Source organism: Salarias fasciatus, chromosome 22 (genome assembly GCF_902148845.1).
Source record: "Salarias fasciatus chromosome 22, fSalaFa1.1, whole genome shotgun sequence".
In the NCBI taxonomy this organism is placed as follows: Eukaryota; Metazoa; Chordata; class Actinopteri; order Blenniiformes; family Blenniidae; genus Salarias; species Salarias fasciatus.
The window spans coordinates 16637562-16657815 of NC_043765.1; the positions used below are offsets into that span (position 1 = coordinate 16637562).

The 20254-nt window shown below is 44.5% G+C and overlaps 1 protein-coding gene across 4 annotated transcripts in view; it reads left to right on the plus strand.

Moving 5' to 3' along the window:
* trps1 (trichorhinophalangeal syndrome I) overlaps nucleotides 1-20254 on the plus strand; it is a 109123-nt gene that overhangs the window by 58105 nt on the left and 30764 nt on the right. For all 4 annotated transcript variants that reach the window (XM_030120303.1, XM_030120302.1, XM_030120305.1 and 1 more), the window contains exon 9: nucleotides 3180-3990. In XM_030120303.1, the coding sequence (XP_029976163.1) occupies nucleotides 3180-3990 (811 nt within the window). The remainder of the gene's footprint in view (nucleotides 1-3179; nucleotides 3991-20254) is intronic.

The window sequence follows — 20254 nt, forward strand, 5'->3', positions numbered from 1 at the left end:
TTTGATCATTTTAGTATTGAGCTACATTTCTGATCAGAGGGTTAGAGGGAGCGAGAGATGTCTTTTTGTCACACACACACACACACACACTCACACACAGTAATCCCACTCTTTCTTATCATCTTAGTGTGATTGCTGCCCCAAATTAGTCTCTTTAAAAAGTTTGATTCATTTACAGGCCCCGGATAGATGAGGGGCAATCACAGAACAATAGCTGGAGTCGGGGCACAAGTCAGAAAAGGAAGGGGGTAAAAAAAATAAGAAAAGAAAAGTCAATTGGAAAAAAAAATGCAAGTGAAAAGCAGAATAAAAGACAGAGGCAGAAAGAGAGGAGTGGAGAGAAGAGGGAGGCAGGGTGACAAAGCAGAGTTTGGAGGGGGGGGGGGGGGGGGGGGGGGGGGGGGTTTAGCAGTCCACTCACGTCTTTAACAAAATCTAAGCCCCGAATCTCCGAGCTCAAATCAAATAAAAGTGAAATAAAGCCAGAAAAGTTTCACACTCGCCGCTTAAATCACCCCCAAAACCTGAAAGGATTCCAACAGCAAGTTTCAGAAAACAAAATGCTGAATGTAATTATCAGGTGCCCCGAATGAAAGACACTGTGTAATGAGAAAAAAAAAAGTAGCCGCTGAGATCAACCTTTGAATAACTTTCACAGCAGAAGAAATCTCAGCCCGGTTTGTTGAATTTTCAGACTCATTGTGATAAATGAGAGTGACTGTTGAACCTGCTTTGGTCTGACTATTTGCTTGCCTTGCAGAAATATATGTTAATACATGCAAATGGCTCTCGTCAGTAATATTCCTTTTTTTCTGTGATTGTGTGTAGATTTCTTCTTGTTTGGGAGACTTTCAGAGAAGGCGTGGCTGTTCATGAGCTGATACAGAATGTGTGTGATGTGCGTGTTCTCTGCGCTCGCTCATCAAAGAGTTTTGGGCTTCCTCCGCGGCCAGTTGCTCATTAAAAGTTCACATTTGAGGATGGGACCCAGTGCGAAGCTGCGGGGGGCTTTATTAACACATTCAGTGTGTGTTTTTTGAAGAATGTGCGGTACAAACAGATCTCTGAGGGGGATCTAAACCAGAAACACTCTTGAGGATTGCGTGACGGTTTCCCTGACTTCACATGATTCAGTGTGAAATATTATTGAAAGGGTTTAATCGAGCGTTATTGTTTGGTTGATTTAAATTGGACAGGGGTGTCAATTTATTATTATTAGTTATTTTGTTCATTCTATTTTGATTTTTTATATATTTTTTTTGAGAAAAATCTAATTTATTACCAGTGAGATGGACGCTGCCCTTGTTAGTGTTGAGGCTAAAGGTGGATTGGATCAGAACATGTGTGGAATGAATGATATAAACTACATTCATGATGTATGCGTGCGAGAGGGAGAAATGGTGACAGAGTGAATAAAGGGGTGGAGGGACAAGCTGGTGAGTACAGCCATCCATCTGTGTGTGTGTGTTTTCCTGGTGATGACAAACAGGCCTTTCTGAGCATCTGGAGACATTTACAGCTGCTATACAAGGTACTTGTAGGCACACTTATGCATTTTACATGGGTATGTACACGCTCTTCACTTGTTGAGGTTGTTTCTCTGGCCTTTTTTTTTTTATTGTTTGTGTCAGCCTTCGTTTGCGTGAGTATGTCACCTCTTTTTTTGGTTTCCCACTTGAAGAATTCCTGTGGTTGGAGTGCAAGCAGGAACGAGAGGATGAGAGCTGCGAGACGAGATTAAAAAAAATGACACTTTGATGGGTTTTTTTATGCTGTTTCCACTGATACTTTTTGTTATTACATGTTAATATCCTGCTGTGGTGAAGCACGTTCACAAACAAGGGGGATCCCGTTGGTGGAAAAACCCAAATGAACACAGCAAATTAAAGCTTTCCTGACAACTGATTGAAAACAAGTGAATTAATCAGATTTGGGTTTGAAGTTGCACCTGACTCAGCCGTCACGCTCAGCGTCTTGAAACCTGTTGTTAGCTGATGAAAAACATCTTCAACATCTTTTATTTCCCAGCTCCTCAGCACAAGTCCCTGAATCCCAGAGCTATGAAAAAACAACTATGACTGTGACAGATACTGGTTCATTCTTCTTGTTTGAATAATATAAATGTAATTTAAGCGCCTGTAGTGGGCCCACCAATGGTCAGCGTAAACAACTGATGATTGATTGATTGGCCCGCACAAGAAGCATGAAAACTGCTCTCCGAGCCAGGGGGGAAAAAAAAAAAAAATGGGCCCGTAGTTGTGTAGACGATATATGGTCCTCCAACAAGAAATAAACGCGGTCTGCCGATGGGTGATGCAGTTCTTGTCATTTTAAGTAATTCATTGTGATTTAGTGGAACACTGAGTCACATTTTGGCCGCAGGCTCAGTGAAACTCTACCTGAGTGGTTGGAGGAAATCAGGCACTTTAATGCACTTTAGATTTAGTTAGCGAACAGGGTGGATGTTCTTCAGACTGAGCAGTGAAAGGCTTCTCTCTCTCTCTCTTTTTTTTTTTCTTTCAAAGACATGTCAAGCTATCAGACCGAATACGTTTTACTCGTCAAACTGAATGATTAAAAGATGAACTGACTTGAGTCTTTAAGGAGAACCAAACTAGTTATTTAAATCTTTAGTTGCCTGCTCGGTCTCATCAGCGTTACTGTTCTGGCTTCCTTTGGAGTCACGTTGACGATACCCAATAATGACAAGATTGATTTTTTTTTCTAAAACGTCACGTTTACTACATGCCTCAGCCAACCCTAAGTGCTTTATTTGTGTTGATATTGGAGTCGTATTCAAGCATTGCTGGTGGAATTACTGAAGACAAAATAACAAATCGCTAGACTACTGCCGCACAATGGTCAAATATAGTCGGTGGAGTCGGAACAGGATGGACTCAGCAGATCCTTTCCAGGTGTCGTAGACTGGGAGCAGTTGACCGTTCAGTCAGCCATGTTTATTTCAGACAAATGTCACTCGTTCAGCAAAGCATGATCAGCTGGAAACACCTCACATTGGTCAAATTATGGAGATCTTTGGGAATAATGATTGTAAAGAGGGATGAATTATCGTCCAGATATGACCGTTGCTTTTCAGTGCTGGCGTAGAAATGGTCATTTTTGTGTTTATTCGTGCCTTATTGTAACCAGTGTGTTCTCCCTCTCGCGTCTTCCTGCAGGCGCGTCCACGCGTGCTGCCGTTGCCGGCGCTGTGACTTCACGGCCCCCGACTCGTCCGCCCTCCTCGACCATTTCAACTCGGCCCACTGCCACGACTCGTCCCCGTCGTCGGGCTCGTTCGCCGCCACCACCTCCCTGCCCGCCTCGCTGACGCCGTCGCTGACGCTCTCCGCCAACGGCTGCTCGGCTCCCTCCACCTTGGCCATCAAAGAGGAGAGCAAGGGGGACATCCGCCTCCTGTACTCCCTGGCGCCGCCCGAGGGCCGGCTGGCGGAGGGGGGCAGGGAAGAGCCCTGCGGGGCGGTGAAGAGCGAAGGGGGTGAGGAGAAGGAGAGGGAGAGGGAGAAGGGCTGGGTGCTGGGAGAGACCAGAGGACTCGGAGAGAGGGGGGGCGAGCAGGCCCACGGTCTGCTCTGGGTGCCCAAGGAGCGGATGGGACCCGACCGAGGGGCAGGAAGCGGCAGCCCCTCTCTCTTCCCCTCCCCCCTCCCGCTTTCTTTTGTTCCAGCCAACCACGACGCCTCGCAGCAGAAACGAGGCGTGGCCTCACCTGGCATGGTCTACCTGGGAGACACCAAGGCTTTTTTGGGAGATACCAAGTCGTTTTTGGGAGATGCCAAGCTGTATGGAGGTGGGAGATCAGGAGGAGCTGTTGCAGGTGGAGGAGGAGGAGGAGGAGGAGGAGAAAAGCAGAGCCACATGCCGGCCCAGCAGTACACAGCAGGAGGACCAGGAGGAGGAGGAGGAGGGGGAGGAGGACAGGAAGGGAAAGGAGGATCCACAAAGGAGGAGTCCCAGTCTCTACTCAGGGTAAGGAGGAACATCTTCCTCTCTGGTTTCTACTCCTATTCCATATTCATCTTCTTTTAGCATGAAATTCCATTTCTTTGCCTCATTTACACCCCGATTCCACCTTATTGGAACTGATTGAAGGCCTTTGTAGCGATTTTTTTTTTGTAGCACAGTCCCACCTGCTGAGAATATTAGTCGTCAGAACTCTTCTTTTAACACTCTTTCATCTTCAAGTGCCCTTTTTCTGTGAATCAGACGTGAGGGTTCGATCTCACACAGCGAGTTCCTCCACTCTTCCTATTGTAGTACTCTGAAGGTTGATGAAAGGTACACCTCAAGCTGGCTTAAAAAAAAAAACTGTGTGTGAGTATCCACACACGTTCTCACATTCATATCTGTTTTCACGTTTGTCCCTGTGCCTGTGATTCCATGACATAAGTTCCCAAAAGCTGTGTTCTTTCCTTTTTTCTAAATTAAATTTTTAACGCAAAACACTTTTAAACTCGCCAGTTGCCATGGCGATGTGCAGACAAACTGACAGTTCCCATGGCGACCACCTGTCAGTTAGTTTCCTCACCCGACTTCACCGGACCACAATGCCTTTCACTTCGCAGTGATGTCATGGACTGGCAGGGACGCATTGTGGTTTCTCAGCGCCGCAGAGCTCATTGGCCATGATCACATTAGATCAGAATAGACCCAACTATATGTGTGTGCGTGTGTGTGTGCGTGTGTGTGTGTGTGTGCACGCTTGGCTGTCAGGACCACTGACATGGGTGTATGTAAGTGGTAAGTATTGAGTGTGAGAGCGGTGTTCCCGGTGTGTGTGTGTGTATGCACATATCAGTGTGTGAGTGGAGTCTATGGCTTCTTTGTACAACTTGTGGCTTGGCCTGTTGTGTGTGCGTGCATGTGCGTGCATGTGAGGTGTTGGCAGTAACTTGGCAGGCCGGGCAGGGTGTGGCAACAAGAGGTTTACTCATTATCGTTGGGTGGGGCCGTGTGCGTCTGAGTCCCGGACGAGAGAGAGAGAGAGAGAGATTCCATGCGTGAGAGAGAGAGAGAGAGAGAGACGGGGAGGGAGATTGAGATTAAGAGAACCAGATAGGGAGAGTCAGTGAATGTGCAGCAAAGAAGAATTAACCCTTCAACAAATAACTTGCTAGCTGTATTTTTGTGTCGTGTTTGAGCAGAATCTCCACACCTTTGAGTTTAGGTGACCTGCAGGAGCTCGGTGTGTTATAGAGTGTGTCATAAAAAAATCTTGCTGGTTTTTGGTTTTAGGATAAATCTACGAAACAAGTTCACGATTCAGAAAAAAACAAGTCTAGGTCTGGAGAACCAGTTTGTGGAATAATCTAACGTCTTTGAATCGTGTTCGTCCGCTACAGGATGAGGTGGTTCGTCTGACAGAAACAGGAACTAAAACTTGAATGGACAACATTTAGAAACTGAAACCTTAACTTCCAATCTAATCAACTTTAACTGGGCTTTTTTTTTTCCAATTGTATATGTCTGCCAAGCAAAGTTGCACAGAAGCACTGAAATATGTTTTTGTTTTTTTTAAAAGGTATTATTTCAGAGACACATCACTGAACCAAACAGCAGGATTCATCTTTCTTCAGCATCAAAGCTTGAAAAATCAAAGCACAGCAGTTTGATTTGTGTTTTTGTGCCTGACTTTTTGAGATAGATTATTATCCATTATCACAATGCCAAATCATCTCCGAGCACCTCTGCCATGCCGCCATGTTGGCCACAGTCTGCCAGTTTGCTCAGTTTTTAAATTAATATTAAAATATATAAACTGTAAAAAATTTTTTTTAGACCGATCATTTGTTTCATTGCGCCATATTTATTTTTCTTGCATATACAGTATACCAAACATCCGCCCTCCACCAGTGTAATATTCATGTCTGTTGTATATCGGAGTGTCACAGAGTTATGTTAAAGTGGTTTATGACCCTCTGAGATTCTCCAGAGGGTGAGAAGAACAAAGGAGAACAAAAGCTGAGAACAGATGATTTACAGGACGAGATGCCGAACATGCATCTGAACTTAGATAGCTTTGTAAGGTTCGACCTTTAACTCTATCAAGACATTGTTTATTCTCCGTTCCCATGGTGTGTGTACTGTCACGCACACACACAGGCACGCAGATAGGCTGAACATGACTCATCTCCAGGCAGGGTCAGGGAGGAGCGCTAATGCAAAGGATCATCTGAAGGAGCTCCGTGCGCGCACACGCTCACACTTCACGTCCGTATTTGCGGCACTCAATTTAAATAGTCTTTGACGCAACAGGGCAGAGCCCGGTCTGGTGATGGCACAACCGTCCGAGATGCAACTGGGCTCTCTGTAGATTGTAAATGCGAAGCGGTGAGGAGACGGTTGGAGAGATGTCTGCTGAGGAGGAGCGGGGACGGCAGCGGCGTGGCGTGCCGAGTGACTGGCTGGAGAGGAAGTGAGATTAGAAAGAGACAAAAGCAGAAACAAATAGCTAATGTGATATTTCATTTCATCTAATCCTGCGCGTGTGTGTGCGCGCGCGCACGCACGCCTCTGCACTTGCGCGTTTCCCTCATCCTCCCTTGTTTCTCCTATTCTCCGCCGCATCGATCTCTCTCCCCTTTTTCGTTCCTTTCTTTTCTTTCATTTCCCTTCTTTTCCTCAAAGGACGACTCACCTGATACACCGGGATCGATACACACCTCACACACAAAACCTTCTAGGCATGTACAAACTCTCTAACTCAGGCGTGCGCACACACACACACGCACACACACACAGTCTGTGATGTGAGGCTTTTTGAAGAAGAGAGAATCCATATTTTTCAGAAGGCCTGATGTATAAGTGCTGCCCAGTGTTGCCTTGTTGAGACATTGCCCGACTATTGGCTTTGTTTTCACTGTGATTTATTACATTGAAGACAGTTTTTCATTCGGAGATTTTCTTCTCTGGCTGTTTGACTGACTGTATGAGACAAGGATGGAAAGCACATGAGGTTTTCGAGATGAAATTAAAGCAAAAAGCTTGGTTGACGTTACGCTTTATAAATGGAACGGGACAGACTTTGAGTAATGGCGGTTTTTCCAGTTAAGTAGAGCCGAGGAAGGTCCGCCTCTGAGCCAAACACATGTGAACGTATGTAGAAATGCTCGAACATATGCGGATCTACCCAAGAAATTTAGATCGCTTAATAAATCCCAGATTGAGTTTTCAAAGGGAATTCCACGTCAAGGCCGGCAGAGTAGATAAATAGACGCAAAGCAGGGCGAGGGAGGAATTGTGGATTTTGACTTTACAAACACGATGTAATTGCGTTCATCCTATGTGGTCATATGGCGGCGCTGGAACATGGACCTCTGGGGTTTTTAAAGTCCCGTGCGTGACGTTCAATTCCGTGCGAGTCCAGAGACCAAAAAGAGAAAATAGAGACAAACTGGGAGAGATAAACCGGAATGTGTGCTTTCAGCAGATCAGAGAGGAGTTTCATTAAACTTTCGCTCGTTTACATTTCTGCCCGACAGAGCTAATTATGTTTAAAGGACACACACACACACACACACACACACACACACACACACACACACACACACACACACACACACAGCTATATTTCCATAAAGTTCTCATTACATTCTATTTCCCTTCTTTCTTTGTGTGTGTGTGTGTGTGTGTGTGTGTGTGTGTGTGTGTGTGTGTGTGTGTGTGTGTTGGAGAGGTGGGGGTTGTGAGGAAATTAAAGCATGAATTTGAGTTATTTTCTTTGCTAATAATTTGACATCACTTTATATCCGCGACAGGAAATTATAGAGCTTATGTACAAGTGTGTGTGTGTGTTTGCCTGCCTGTGTCTGTGCGTAACGTAATGTTTGTGTGGCTCTAAAAGACAAAGAAGTAAAACTTTAATGATTCCACTTAGCATTTGTCTTATTTCGCATTATAATGTCACAACAAATACAAGTAAACACTAATGTCTCTTTGTGTTTCACTGTTTTGTAGGACTGTTTTTTTTGTTGCTTTGATATTTAACAGTCTCTAAGGATCCAGGAAAAAAAGTGTCCTTTAATTAAAATGCAAAAGATGAAGAAGAAGCAAGAACAGAAAGCCTTGCATGCCTCCGCAGGTCGCCGGGGTTGAAATGCATCCCAGCTCACTGAAAGTGCCTGAAAGTTCATGGTGGACAGATCTGCCATCACTCACCGAGCGAGACGGAGTCGCCACCTTCCATGTCCACACCTCCAGTCAATTAACTGAAGAGACGTGTCTCTCGGTTGTGTGAAGAAGCTGAGGAATAGCTCTGATGTGATACTTTCGGTATAACTAAAAGAAAATTGAGATCTTTATGGATAAAATGCGGAAGCAGAACCCGGTGAGTGATTTCTGGGAATGGATTCCTGCTTTCCTTCCTTTGCTGATGTAAGGGTTTCATTTGTGTTACAGCCAATCACTTGTGAGCCAGTAAACTGCGAACGCCTCCACTAACTATCGACTGGTTCACCTACCATTAAACATCAGTACGGCTCAAAGTTACATCTCCTCCAGACGTCCTTATAAAATTCGTCTCCTCGGTGAGGAGGCTCCGCTCCAGACTTTCACCATCCTGCACACCGTCCCGCATGGAAAAAGGGGGAAAAGAGCTGCCTTTATGCTCCCTGTTTGCAGTTTGTGTGTGTATGTGTGTGTGTGTGCGTCTGCATCGGAAAAAGGAAGACGCACTGATATTCACCCAGCGTCTCACTCTTTCTTACAGGCGCACACACACACGCGCGCACACACACCAAGACAGACCCAGACCAAGTTGTCTGTTCTGGGCTGTTCAGTTTGTTTGTGCAGCAGTCACATTTCCCATCAGGATACAGACTCAAATAAACACAGCCATGCTGGAAAGAGGAAAAAAACTGCAACTCTGTCTGTGTGTGTGTGTGTGTGTGTGTGTGTGTGTGTGTGTGGTAGCAATGCGCACAGTGTATAAAATCCAGACCATGTTTAATGTGACGGAAACATAATCAGACAACCTGTTTGCTGTGATTTTGACCTGTGTGTGTGTGTGTGTGTGTGTGTGTGTGTGTCTGCGGGAAAACTTGGAGATAAGCTCATTTGAGTGTGTCTCTGTCTCTGTGTGTGTGTGTGTGTGTGTGTCACAGTCATGACCCGTGTGTGGCTTTACGCCGTGTGACGGTCCACAGCAGTCTTATTGTCTGGTAGGAATATTACGTCTCGCTTGAAAAACAAATTACACCATGTCGGCCACATTTAGATCCATTTTGGGCGTTCCATACACACATGCCCGCCACACACACACGCGCACACACACACACACACACACACACACACACACACACACACACACACACACACACACACACACACACACACACACACACACACACACACACACACACACCACAGCAAAGAACATGCGGTTGAAAGGTGACAGCTTGGCAGTTTTGGCTCATACAGATTCAAAAATCAACTTATTTGTGTGACCGTATCTTGGCTCGTGTTTGGACGGCAAACTTTTATTCAAGTGTTCTTTGAATTATCTCGTTCCGACTCGGGTTGGAAAAAACAAATCATGTTTGCTCCTCAAGCTTCTTGGGGAACAAGATTTATTTTATTTTTTTCTTCTTTTGCCGCGTCACACCGCTTCCAAAATTGTCAGTCAGTCGTCAGTCATGGACAAATTGTCTAAAGTGACTTTAAAGTTCCAGGATTCGGTGCTGCGGTTCGTCTTTCGGTCGCTGTCTGGCAGCGGTGCGATGCGCCGATTAGTCAGACGTCCCTCAACCAGAAAGTTCAGGCTCTTCCACGAAGGCTTGGGAGAAAATGCCGAAGGGTCCTTGAGCAAGCACCTTGAATTGGTACTTGCTCCGGGGCTGCCGTCGGGTGGCAGAACCTTCCTGTGAGGAGCAGGCGGCGTGACGAGGTCCAACCCCCGCTGGAATCGCTGAGTTATTGAAAGACTTTCCTGTGGTTTGTGAAACTTTTGTCAGTCTGTATTTATCTGGCTCAGGTGAGGAATGTCTCCGAACGGTTCTCGTCACGTGACGGTGATGATCCCACATTGGAAGTCCACCCCCGTCTTTATTTTTCCGCGGTAGTTTACATCTCATAAAATCGCGTAATGTGCTATAATGAGTGTGCTGTCCTCTCGCGTATCTGCTCAGCGCCATGACTTCTTCATTCGTTGGGACACATGTCCTTTACGCACACGCGGCCTTTTCATTGGTTCATCCGGGCGCCCGTGACACACACGTTCCACCCTCCCCCGATCCGGAGGACCGACCACGTGTTATTCATCACGTCGTCATGGCAACGGTTAAAACACAGTGGTTATTTTAGCTCCTAGCTGTAATTTAGACGTTTACATCAATTACTGTTCCAATCAGCTTACGCACACACACACTACTGGAAGCATGTGTGTGGAGGCATGTGTGTATTCTTTTTAGATTTGAGTGTTTTTCTGCCAGGACTTGCAACCAATCCCTCAGTTCTTGTCGATCCTTCTCTTTCTCTCTGTTATACAGTGTAATGCAGGAGCAATTCACCGCGGGGAGTGCGTGCGCACGCGCGCGCATGCGTGTGCGTGCACGTACATGCGTCCGTGTAGACATACATGAGCGTGTGTGTGTTCACACATGGAACCAATATCGGGGCCAGATGTTCGTTTTGCTACAACAAGACCTCTACACGCAACACGGGCCAGCTACACACACACACACACACACACACACACACACACACACATATATGTACATACACACACACAGAAATGCATAGGGTATGCCGATCTGGCAGCGCTTGTGTAATTAGGAAGCTGATTGGTTAGATTAAATGTCCATCTGACCCCTGACCAATAGTTAATTTGAAAGCCCTGCTCCTTTCTCCCCTCCTCTCCTCCTCCTCTTCTTTTAATGCGACGTTCTTTCACACAATCAGCCTCTTTGCCTCGGTAATGGTGACTGATGTAATTTGACAAACGCGAGGAAAAGAGAAGCAGGGGAAAATGATGGTAAATAGTTTGAGCAAAACTGCTTCCAGTAAACGGTTGAAGCTGCAGTGACAAATAGCTACAAATGACTTTTCTGGGGTTTTATTCGTCCCTAAATCATGAAAAAAAAACAAAAAAAAAAACACCTTACAGAAGCACCTTTTTATCATAACATACTACTTTCAGTCTTGTTTTCGGATTGCTGTGTCGGGCTCCTGTGCCTCAGACTTGCTGTTCTGAAGACACACTTTTAAACGTGTCTCCAAGTGCTAAAATAGAATAAGGGGAAAGTTGCATTAAAAAAAAAAAATCTCGGTGTGGATAAAAAGTTTGAAAGTTGTTGTCCGTTAGTAGAGATCCTTCCAAAAACCACAGTGATAAAGTAATGAGTTGTAAGAGGTGTTCGGCGCCCATGTTTTCGTTCCTTTACGTAGGACGATTATCGTGCGACGCTCCCTGAAATATTAAGTGCGTCTTGGCAGATGTCGAGTGTGAGATATTTGTGTCATCGTGACAGCGCCACGCCTCCGCCGATACTAAAGCGCAGGAAAGCCCATTCAGGAAATAATAGAAAGGCGCATTGTTCATTTTCACGCACACTCCATAAAATATACTGTACGTGCGCACGCGCATGTGCACGCTCGCACGGTGGAGCTCAACCAGTCATCTTGACACTTTAATCCACTTCACTTAAGGACATCCAGTCACACCCTACTCCGGAGTGCATGAGAGAACGAGTGTGCACGTTTGTGTGTGCGTGTGTGTGTGTGTGTGTGTTTGGGAGCAAGCACAACCATGGCAACCTTGGCGGCCCAAGGCCCTCTTGGCAAGGTAGCAAGATTGCCCTGGGCACGAACACGTGCAGCCAACAGTGCCATCACTGTGTGCGTGCATTTATACGTGTGTGTGTGTGTGTGTGGGAGAGAGAGAGAGAGAGAGAGAGAGTGTACTTGTGTGTGTGTCTGACTGGAATGCAGAGTGGAGATTTTCACTTTAAACTCCTCTCAGTGGAAACGCTCATCCACCCTCAAACTTATAATACACACACACACACACACGCGCGCGCGTGCACACACACACACACACACACACACACACACACACACACACACACACACACACACACACACGTTGGCAGTGCCATGCATACTTGATAAGGGGAGAGAGCGAGACAACGATGCATCACTTTTTCTCCCTTTATTGCTGACGGTCTCTCCGTCTCACCCGGAGCTCCTCCCCCCCCCCCTCCTGCGTCCCCCGGTGAGGTCTTCACTCATTAGGAATTCTCCAATAGTGCGTGTGTGTGCGTGTGCGTGTCTCTGTGCAAGCGTGTTTATGAATTCTGCTCCACTGGCATGATGCATCTTGTACACTCAATTTCCCTTAAGACCATTTCTCTTTTGTTCTGCTCCTCTCTCGCTCTCCCTCTCTCTCTGTCTGTCTGGCTGTACAACACAACAGGACCCCGAACAGCACTACTGTTCGGGACTCGTTTACCCCCAGAGTGTGTGTGTGTTTGTGTGTCTGCTTTCTGTGTTTAAAAATGCACTTCCAACCAGGTTAGAAGGGGTTTGAAATTCTCCCGTCATATGCATGAGTTCAATTCACAGTCGAACTGAGCCAACGCATCAGATCCTGACATTTCCCCTTTTCATGAGAAACACTAACTCACTTTGAATTTGACGGGAGTAATACACGTTTTGCAGCGCAGACCTTTCAGACAGGTCGGCTCAGCATGCATTTTGAGTTGTGTAGTGAAAAGTCTCCTTCGGATTTATGGCTCCAAACTGCTTTTTAATATGAATTTATTTGACACCAGTAGAGCTTTTTGTGTGAATATCAACAACAGCGCTCACCATTCTCCTCACACATGCCGTGCAGATGTGAAGCTTAAACAAAACAGCCATAATGTTAAGCCCCTCGAGTGTCGTTTTTTTTTTTTTTCATCTTTTACCAAGTTGCACATGCCTTTAATAAAGATGCATTGTTTTTTTTTTAAGATTAAAGCCTAAAGACGCAGGCCATGAGTGACCTTGAGACGAGTCATCACAGTGATTTAGTGATTTCATGTTGTTTTTTTGTTTTTCAAAGTAAATAGGTTCAGGGGAGTAAAATTTTGCAGACAACACCATTCTCTCTCCATTTTTTTTTTACTTTTTTTTTTTTTATTTTGATTGTTTACCCAACTTTAACTGTGAATACTTTGAAAGAAACAAATCCATTTGCCTCCAGTAACTGTAAAGCAGAATGAGGGAAATGTTGATTCACAGGGGAACAAGCAGAGACAGACACCGCTCTGGATGTGCTTCTAGACATCCGTTTAATAATGGCGTAATGTGTGTGTGTGTGTGTGTGTGTGTGTGTGTGTGTGTGTGTGTGTGTGTGTGTAAGTGCATGCGTGCTACTTGAAGGTGCGTCACTGTTGCAGATGTTTGGCTTCTGAAGTTGTGCAGACTCACAAATGGATGTGTGTACTCACAATCACTGACACAAACATTCACACAGTCGGGTCCCCGAGTCCCATCTATCCTGTTCCCGGACAGACCAGGTGCAGCCTAACAATGGGTGCGTGCACGCATGCCCCCGTCTGTGTGTGTCCCGGTGTCACTCTTAATTAGCAGTGTGCTCACATGTCCTTGAGTTGTGTTTTCTTTTTTTTTTTTTTTTTTGAAAACTTCTCTTTAGGATTTTGGCTTCAGGAACACCTCAGGATCTCAGGACAGTGTTGTTCTTATGCAGTCAGATTTTGCATAATGCAAGCATCCATTACTTTCGCTGTATTTTATTTAAGTTGCTCATTATTAGACAACATTTCTAGCTGTACCAGAATATTTTTTTCTCATATTGAAGCCAAGTTTGATAAATCCTCTTTAAATCCAGCATTTTTTTTCCAGTTTTATTTTAATTTTTTTAGGGGGGCGGTTGGGTCACTGATATGATCAAACCCATTTTAGAGGCAAAGTCCTCTGTGAAAGTGGATCCATGTTATTCTTTTGATCTAACACAGCCGGCTGATTAGGAACAAGTTTCTCCCTCAAAGCAAAAACCTGCAGTGACGACAGAAACATAGATATGAAGCAGAGGAATCCATGTTTTGTTTTGTTTTTTGTTTTTTTTTTTTGCTTTTTTTAATGTCCTTTTGAAACATACTTATTATCTTAGAAGATAATTCTGCTTCTTCACATCTACTCACCAAGTTATTGGTGTGTTCCAGGTATCCATAGAACTGGGAGTTCCCCATTTAATTCATTGACAAGAAGCAGAAGTTGTAAAAGACCAGTTCCCTGGAGGTCCTCATTACAAGTGTTCATGTTGGGATTTCTTCCTGGCTGTGTGCAGCGTGACATATTAGTTTAAATGCTATTGGAATTTTTTTTTCTAACCATTTCATTGAGGTGTATGTACAGCTTTCCCATAGGTATGAAGTTAAATGTTACTATTAAAACAGCTGCGTTCATTGTGTATACTGTTTACTTACACTGTTATTGAATCTGCCCTCTTTTAAACATTTATCACAATTTAAAGGATAATCTTTCACTTCAGCGCGGGTTATATGTTCAGTTTCATCCAAACTTACCGTATGGCTTCAATTCATCTTGTCTTGTTAATTTAGCCTTTTTTTTTCTGTTGTTGTTGCTCTTTCTTGTTGCCAGAACCAAACAAAGTACTTTATTTCACTAAGAATTGTGGTATATTGCTTGGATCAGTCCTCAAAGCATGCATTAGTAATACGTGCATGTGCATTCTCACGCACATTGCAAACATATGTGAAAGATCACCATTATTTTAAGCCCACTATTTGCAGATTAACCAGGAAACAAGCAGGACATTACCTCAGGACCACCGAGTGAGCCGTCGACGTAGGAAGAGAGAGAGAGAGAGAGAGAGTGAGTCCAGGGAAAGAGAGAAAGGGGGGAGAAGGAAAGAGCCGGGACAGATGAGAAAGATACGAGGAGGAGAGGGAAGACAGTGAGGGAGAGGAGAGAAATGAAGGCAGACACAGAGAGAAAGGGGAGCAGCTGCCAAACTCTGAGTGGGGTTAAGCATCACCACAAGTACAACCTAATAAGGTCTGAAAGTGTGCGCACACACACACGCACGCACACACATACACATACTTGCACAGACTTGGCCAGTGTTCAGAATCAGTGTTTCTGCAGTAAGCAACAGTAAGCAGTAAATCACATCGGCCCCCGGAGCCTCCCGAGCTGAATAATGTTGTGATGCATAATGTTGAAAATCCTGCGGAGGAGTTTTCCTGCTCTGACCTTAACACTACATGATATTTGAAGTTATTTTCGGAGGGTCGGCTCATTTACAAGTCGGACGGAGCCACTCGACCGGGGATGATCTCATCAGTCTTTGTCCGCGTTGCCGGCCTGACTGACAACTAACATTTCGTAAGATTTAATGCTTGTGTAAATATTCAGCCGGTTACACTGCGCGTGATTGGAGGAAAACACAAGCAGTGCAAAACTTCTGAAGCAATTTGGTTTGTAGATGCAAATATGAAAAAAAAAAAAAAGAAGAAGAAGAAGCTGGCTATGGTTTCAATCTTCTCACATTAATAGTGACAGGATGTGCTGCGGCAGGTATCCTGTCAGCTAATTTCACTCTGCTGCTCTGCTATCTACCGATCGCCACGTTTGAGGAAGAGATTATGTCTGTTTCTTTGTTTCATAAAGTGAATGTGATCAGTTGGCTGTATTTCCGCAGTCTTGGACCACTCACCTTGAAAATCCTTCACTAATATTTCTGCTTTATAACTGTTCGCTCAGAGAAAGTAACAATGAATAATGTAGGGTTTCGGTCTGCAGTGCATCATATTGTGTGAACATTTCAAGGACTGAGGAATGTCCCTGTGACGGATTTGTAGTAAAATACCAGAGTGTCAGACAAGTATCACCCACAATAAGTTGAATTAGACAATAGCAGCAATCAATTTTCAATTTCTCTGCTCATTTTGTTCATCCCAGGCCTGCTGCTCCACCAAAATGCGTTTTATACTTCATTTATACCTATTTTTTACCCTGAACACATGCTCAACATGGTATTATACTCTCACACTGTGTCTGGACTAAACCTGTGCGCTGGAGGTGATATCAGCTAGAAAAGAAATGCACAGTGGGAACATTTTTTTCAAATATCTCGGATTTACTTTTTGCAGCATGGCAGATATTGCATAACAAATTCAAAGTGCTTTTTCATATATTTCTTAACACAATTAGAAAACCCACGACTCTCGTGTACTTCATTCAATTCCTGTTATGCTCAGGCAGCCGCAGAACTAATGCTGAGTTCTCCAAGTCCTCTCTTCACTCTCTCCAATCTATAAACATTAGCAGCCAACTCCCAGCAGCATTTTGCACCTATTACATTTAAGTTGAAACCTATACTGTACGGCCTCAGTAATCTGGTGCAAATCACGTTTACTCGACTGAGCAATAAGCAGTGATCTGGTTTTGAGGTAAAACGCTGGAAAACTCTTAGTGATTCGCTGGTATTAGACTGTTTAAAATCTTTTCTAGTCTCTTTGTTTTTGGTAATCTATGTAGTAAATGTTCTGCTTTCTCTTCCTTTGGATGTTTTGTTAGTTTAGTGTCTCAAAAATGTGAACAAGTTATCCTGATGAGGATTTTCGATAATGACATTTCTCAATCTGTTATTATTTGCATGTCTGGAGAAGTTGTAAATTGAAAAGAAAATTGTGAAAAGACAAGTAAAAAAAAGTGGATGGATGAATGAACTTGAATTTTTTAACCTAAACAGCACAAATTCACACTGAGATATGATGTCAAATGCAGACATTTCTCACAATATAACAAAAATGACGTAAAATTGAGCACATGCTGAAACTGAGCACTTTCCTTTAGTCTTTACTTATGGAATTATTCACACGACTTATATATTATTTTATATATTTTACATATTATTTGCTTTGGATGCGTTCAACTTACTGTCTCTAACAAACGTATGTGATTTGAACACACTTCAGATGGCTTCCTTTTCCTGGTGCATTGCTGGTCATCTTGTGCGTTATTGGAAGTGAGCTTTGCTGTTGTCGCTCTTTATCAGACCTCGCTCCTCCCCACTGAGGGGGAGTTGATGTTGGTTGACGGAGCTGCATTAAAACAGCATTGGGTGTGGAGTATTTCAGAACTTGCGCGAGTGCAAACACACAGTATCGTGCTCTGAACCAGATCGAAACCCCGTAGAATACAAAAGTTTTCATGCTATAATGTCCTGTTGTTTTTGCTCCGTGTTTCAAAGTATGAGTTTATTTGGCATTTGTTCAACACTGCTTCAGTCCGCTCCCGATGAAGACCACACTTACTGTTTTTCTGCTCTTGTTACAAAGCTTGATTTACCAAAAAAAAACAAAAAAAAAACAGCTTATGCAAACACATCACATCACTGTGTTACAGTCAAATGTGATGTGATCACAGTAACATGTGGTGAATTCATGAGCTGCGAGGAAGTTATTAAAATCAAGGCTCCGGCGTTTGCGGCCGCGAGCGCCTTTTCCCCGGACAGACAACTCTTCGAGACAGCTATTAAACAAACATGAACGTCACGCAGGCTACGGCTTTGCAAATTGGACGCCGACGCCGCGAAAGGCCTAAACAAACTCAGCAAGTCGACCATTTCCAAGCTAAATAATAACTGTTGAGTCCCCCTGCAAGCGGCGCTAAGTGAGGAATGAATGTTGACGTTGCTCCGCTCGCAACGCAGGCCTCCTAAGTAACCTAAGAAGCCAAAATGAGAATTGTCAACTCCCACAGTATTCAGACAATACCAGTTAAATCACACTTACACACACACACGTGCACGCAAACACACACGCATAAGTAGACAACTTCTTTCTTGCGCGCTCCTGCTTCCTCCCCTAAGGCAGGGAAAAAGCAAAGGAGCCTCGCAAAACAAATGAATAATGGGAGGATGGAGAGATATGGGATAAGTTTGTGTGCTACACCCCCCCCCCCCCCCCCCCCCCCCCCCCCCCCCCCCCCCCCCCCGCCCGCCCGCCCCATTTCACTGAGTGGTTATCACTTTCTCTCACTGAGCGCCCCCCCCCACCACCACCACCACCCCTTCTCTGCTGAAGGGAGATTAAAAGCTGATAGGAGATTGCAGAGACATGTTGCACCCCTTGTTCCAACACACACACGCTCGCGTGCACACACACACACACACACACACACACACACACACACACACACACTCGCGCGCTCACATGCATACGGACGGTAACATTAGCTCTTGTATGGCTGGGAGCTCCTGATGTAAAACACATGTTCCTGCCTCGGCAGTGTGTGCCGGTGTGTCTACGGCTGTTTAAACCAACTTTATCGCTCCATCAGTTCAGAGACAAGGAACGATTCATTCAGAGGCGGAGGCGGAGGCGGAGGGGAACGGGGAGGGCGGACCGCGTGCGCGCGTGTGTGCAGATATGTTTTTTTGGGGGGTAGACAGTGATTGACTAGCTTTTTTTTCCCTTCAATGTTCGAATCAAATTTCTTTGAATGTCAGATGCGCCAACGTTCAGGCTGCAGATTCTCCCGAAAAATTAAAAAAAAAAAAAAAATTAAATAACAAATCCAGCTTTGTGCAACACGCGCTACTTTTTCCAGCTCCTTTTTAATTGTAGGTGACATTGACTCCCATGTGCAGTAAAACGTATGATGGGAGTTGCAGGGAGCGACGGCTCATTAGTACACGTCTTTCGGCTGGATCCATTATTTTCACCCAAAAGTAATTCCACAGATGAATTAGCAATCAGGATTAACACCAAGCATAGTGTGTGCTTCTCTTTTGATTAGCGCCATAAAAGTTTGTCATAAAACTGGATATAAAAAAAAGGTGTTTTTAACTGTACTAACTTACTCAGGGGAATGAAAACTTTTTGGAGAAACTCAGAATCCACACTCGTTTTATTTCAAATGGAACAAATGTGAATTCCTATAGCTGGCAAAGCACTTTCTTGTACTCACTACTCACTTGCAATACTGATTATCACCTTTAAACCTGTAATCAGATCAGTTTTCCCTCAAATGGTGGGAGATACGTGAATTAAACTGACTCCGCCGAGTCCCTGTGGAGCGCGACTAGCCAAAACATTACAGTGAAAGGGGCATTAAGTCTAATCTAAACTGTTACTGTGGAAGAGATCTGAAAAAGAACAGGAGTCCCGACACAATGTCTGCTTTTGGTTAACCACCACCGCGGGTTTAGTCTAGTCGAAAAGTAAAAATACAGGTGACTTCAGCGCTCGCGCATATTTCTCGCCGTGCTCTGTGTTGCATCAGACTTCAGATTATCCCATTCTGTCCCTAACAGCATTAAATAAAGAAGGAGAGACAGGAATAACAGAAGCCACTGCTCGCTTGAAAGCTATAACTCATCAAAGAATCAGCGAGTGAGAGCACGGAGAGCATTTTTTTTTTTTTTTCTGTTTTAATTTCCCATCCTCCTGGGTTTTGTTTGTGTGGAGTCCTGTTTCTTTCTTCTTTCTTTCTTTCTTTTTTTTTTTTTTTTTTTGCTCTCAGCTGTTTGACAGCGCAACATTACCGAAGCACAAAATCCGAGAGCGGAGTCTCATTTGAAGCTAAACTGCGGAGCGCTGTGAAATTAAAGCGCAGGAACACACGTCGATAACATTTTTTGCCCAACCGATTGATAGGATGGCCGACCACCGCCAGCGAAATAACAGAAAACAAATAGATTTCGCTTGATAAAGGTTTCTTCTCGCCGCCAGTCGTTCTGGCAGACTGAACTCATCTACATTTAGATTCACCGGCCAATGTGTGTGGTCATCCGTGCCTTTGATTTAGAGTGTGTGTTCATGGGTGCGTACACCAGTGTGTGTGTGTGTGGGTGAGTGTTATTGACCAGCAGATGAAGGCTGTGCGTGTGATGAGAAGCAGGGGACCAGATGGACTTATGGGAAATAAAAACCTTTTATTTATTTATACAATTTGATTAAATGGCATTTGTTTCTGTCTCCCGGTGTGTATGTGTGTCCATGCGTGGTAATGTGTGTTTGTACGTGTGTGCGCGCCTCGTATTTAATGACAAATAGAATGGCGGGATCAGAGCAATCAGGTTGGAATGATTACTATGGGAACCGGGGAGGGCGACTGATAGGCAGGGAAAGAGAGAGTCACATTACTGAATCAACTCATTCGTCCCCGTCAGCCAAATACTGAAAATATCTCCCTCCCTCTCTCTCTCTCTCTTTCCTTTCGTTTTTTTCTTTCTCCCTTTATTTAACTTTGTGCGATGTGC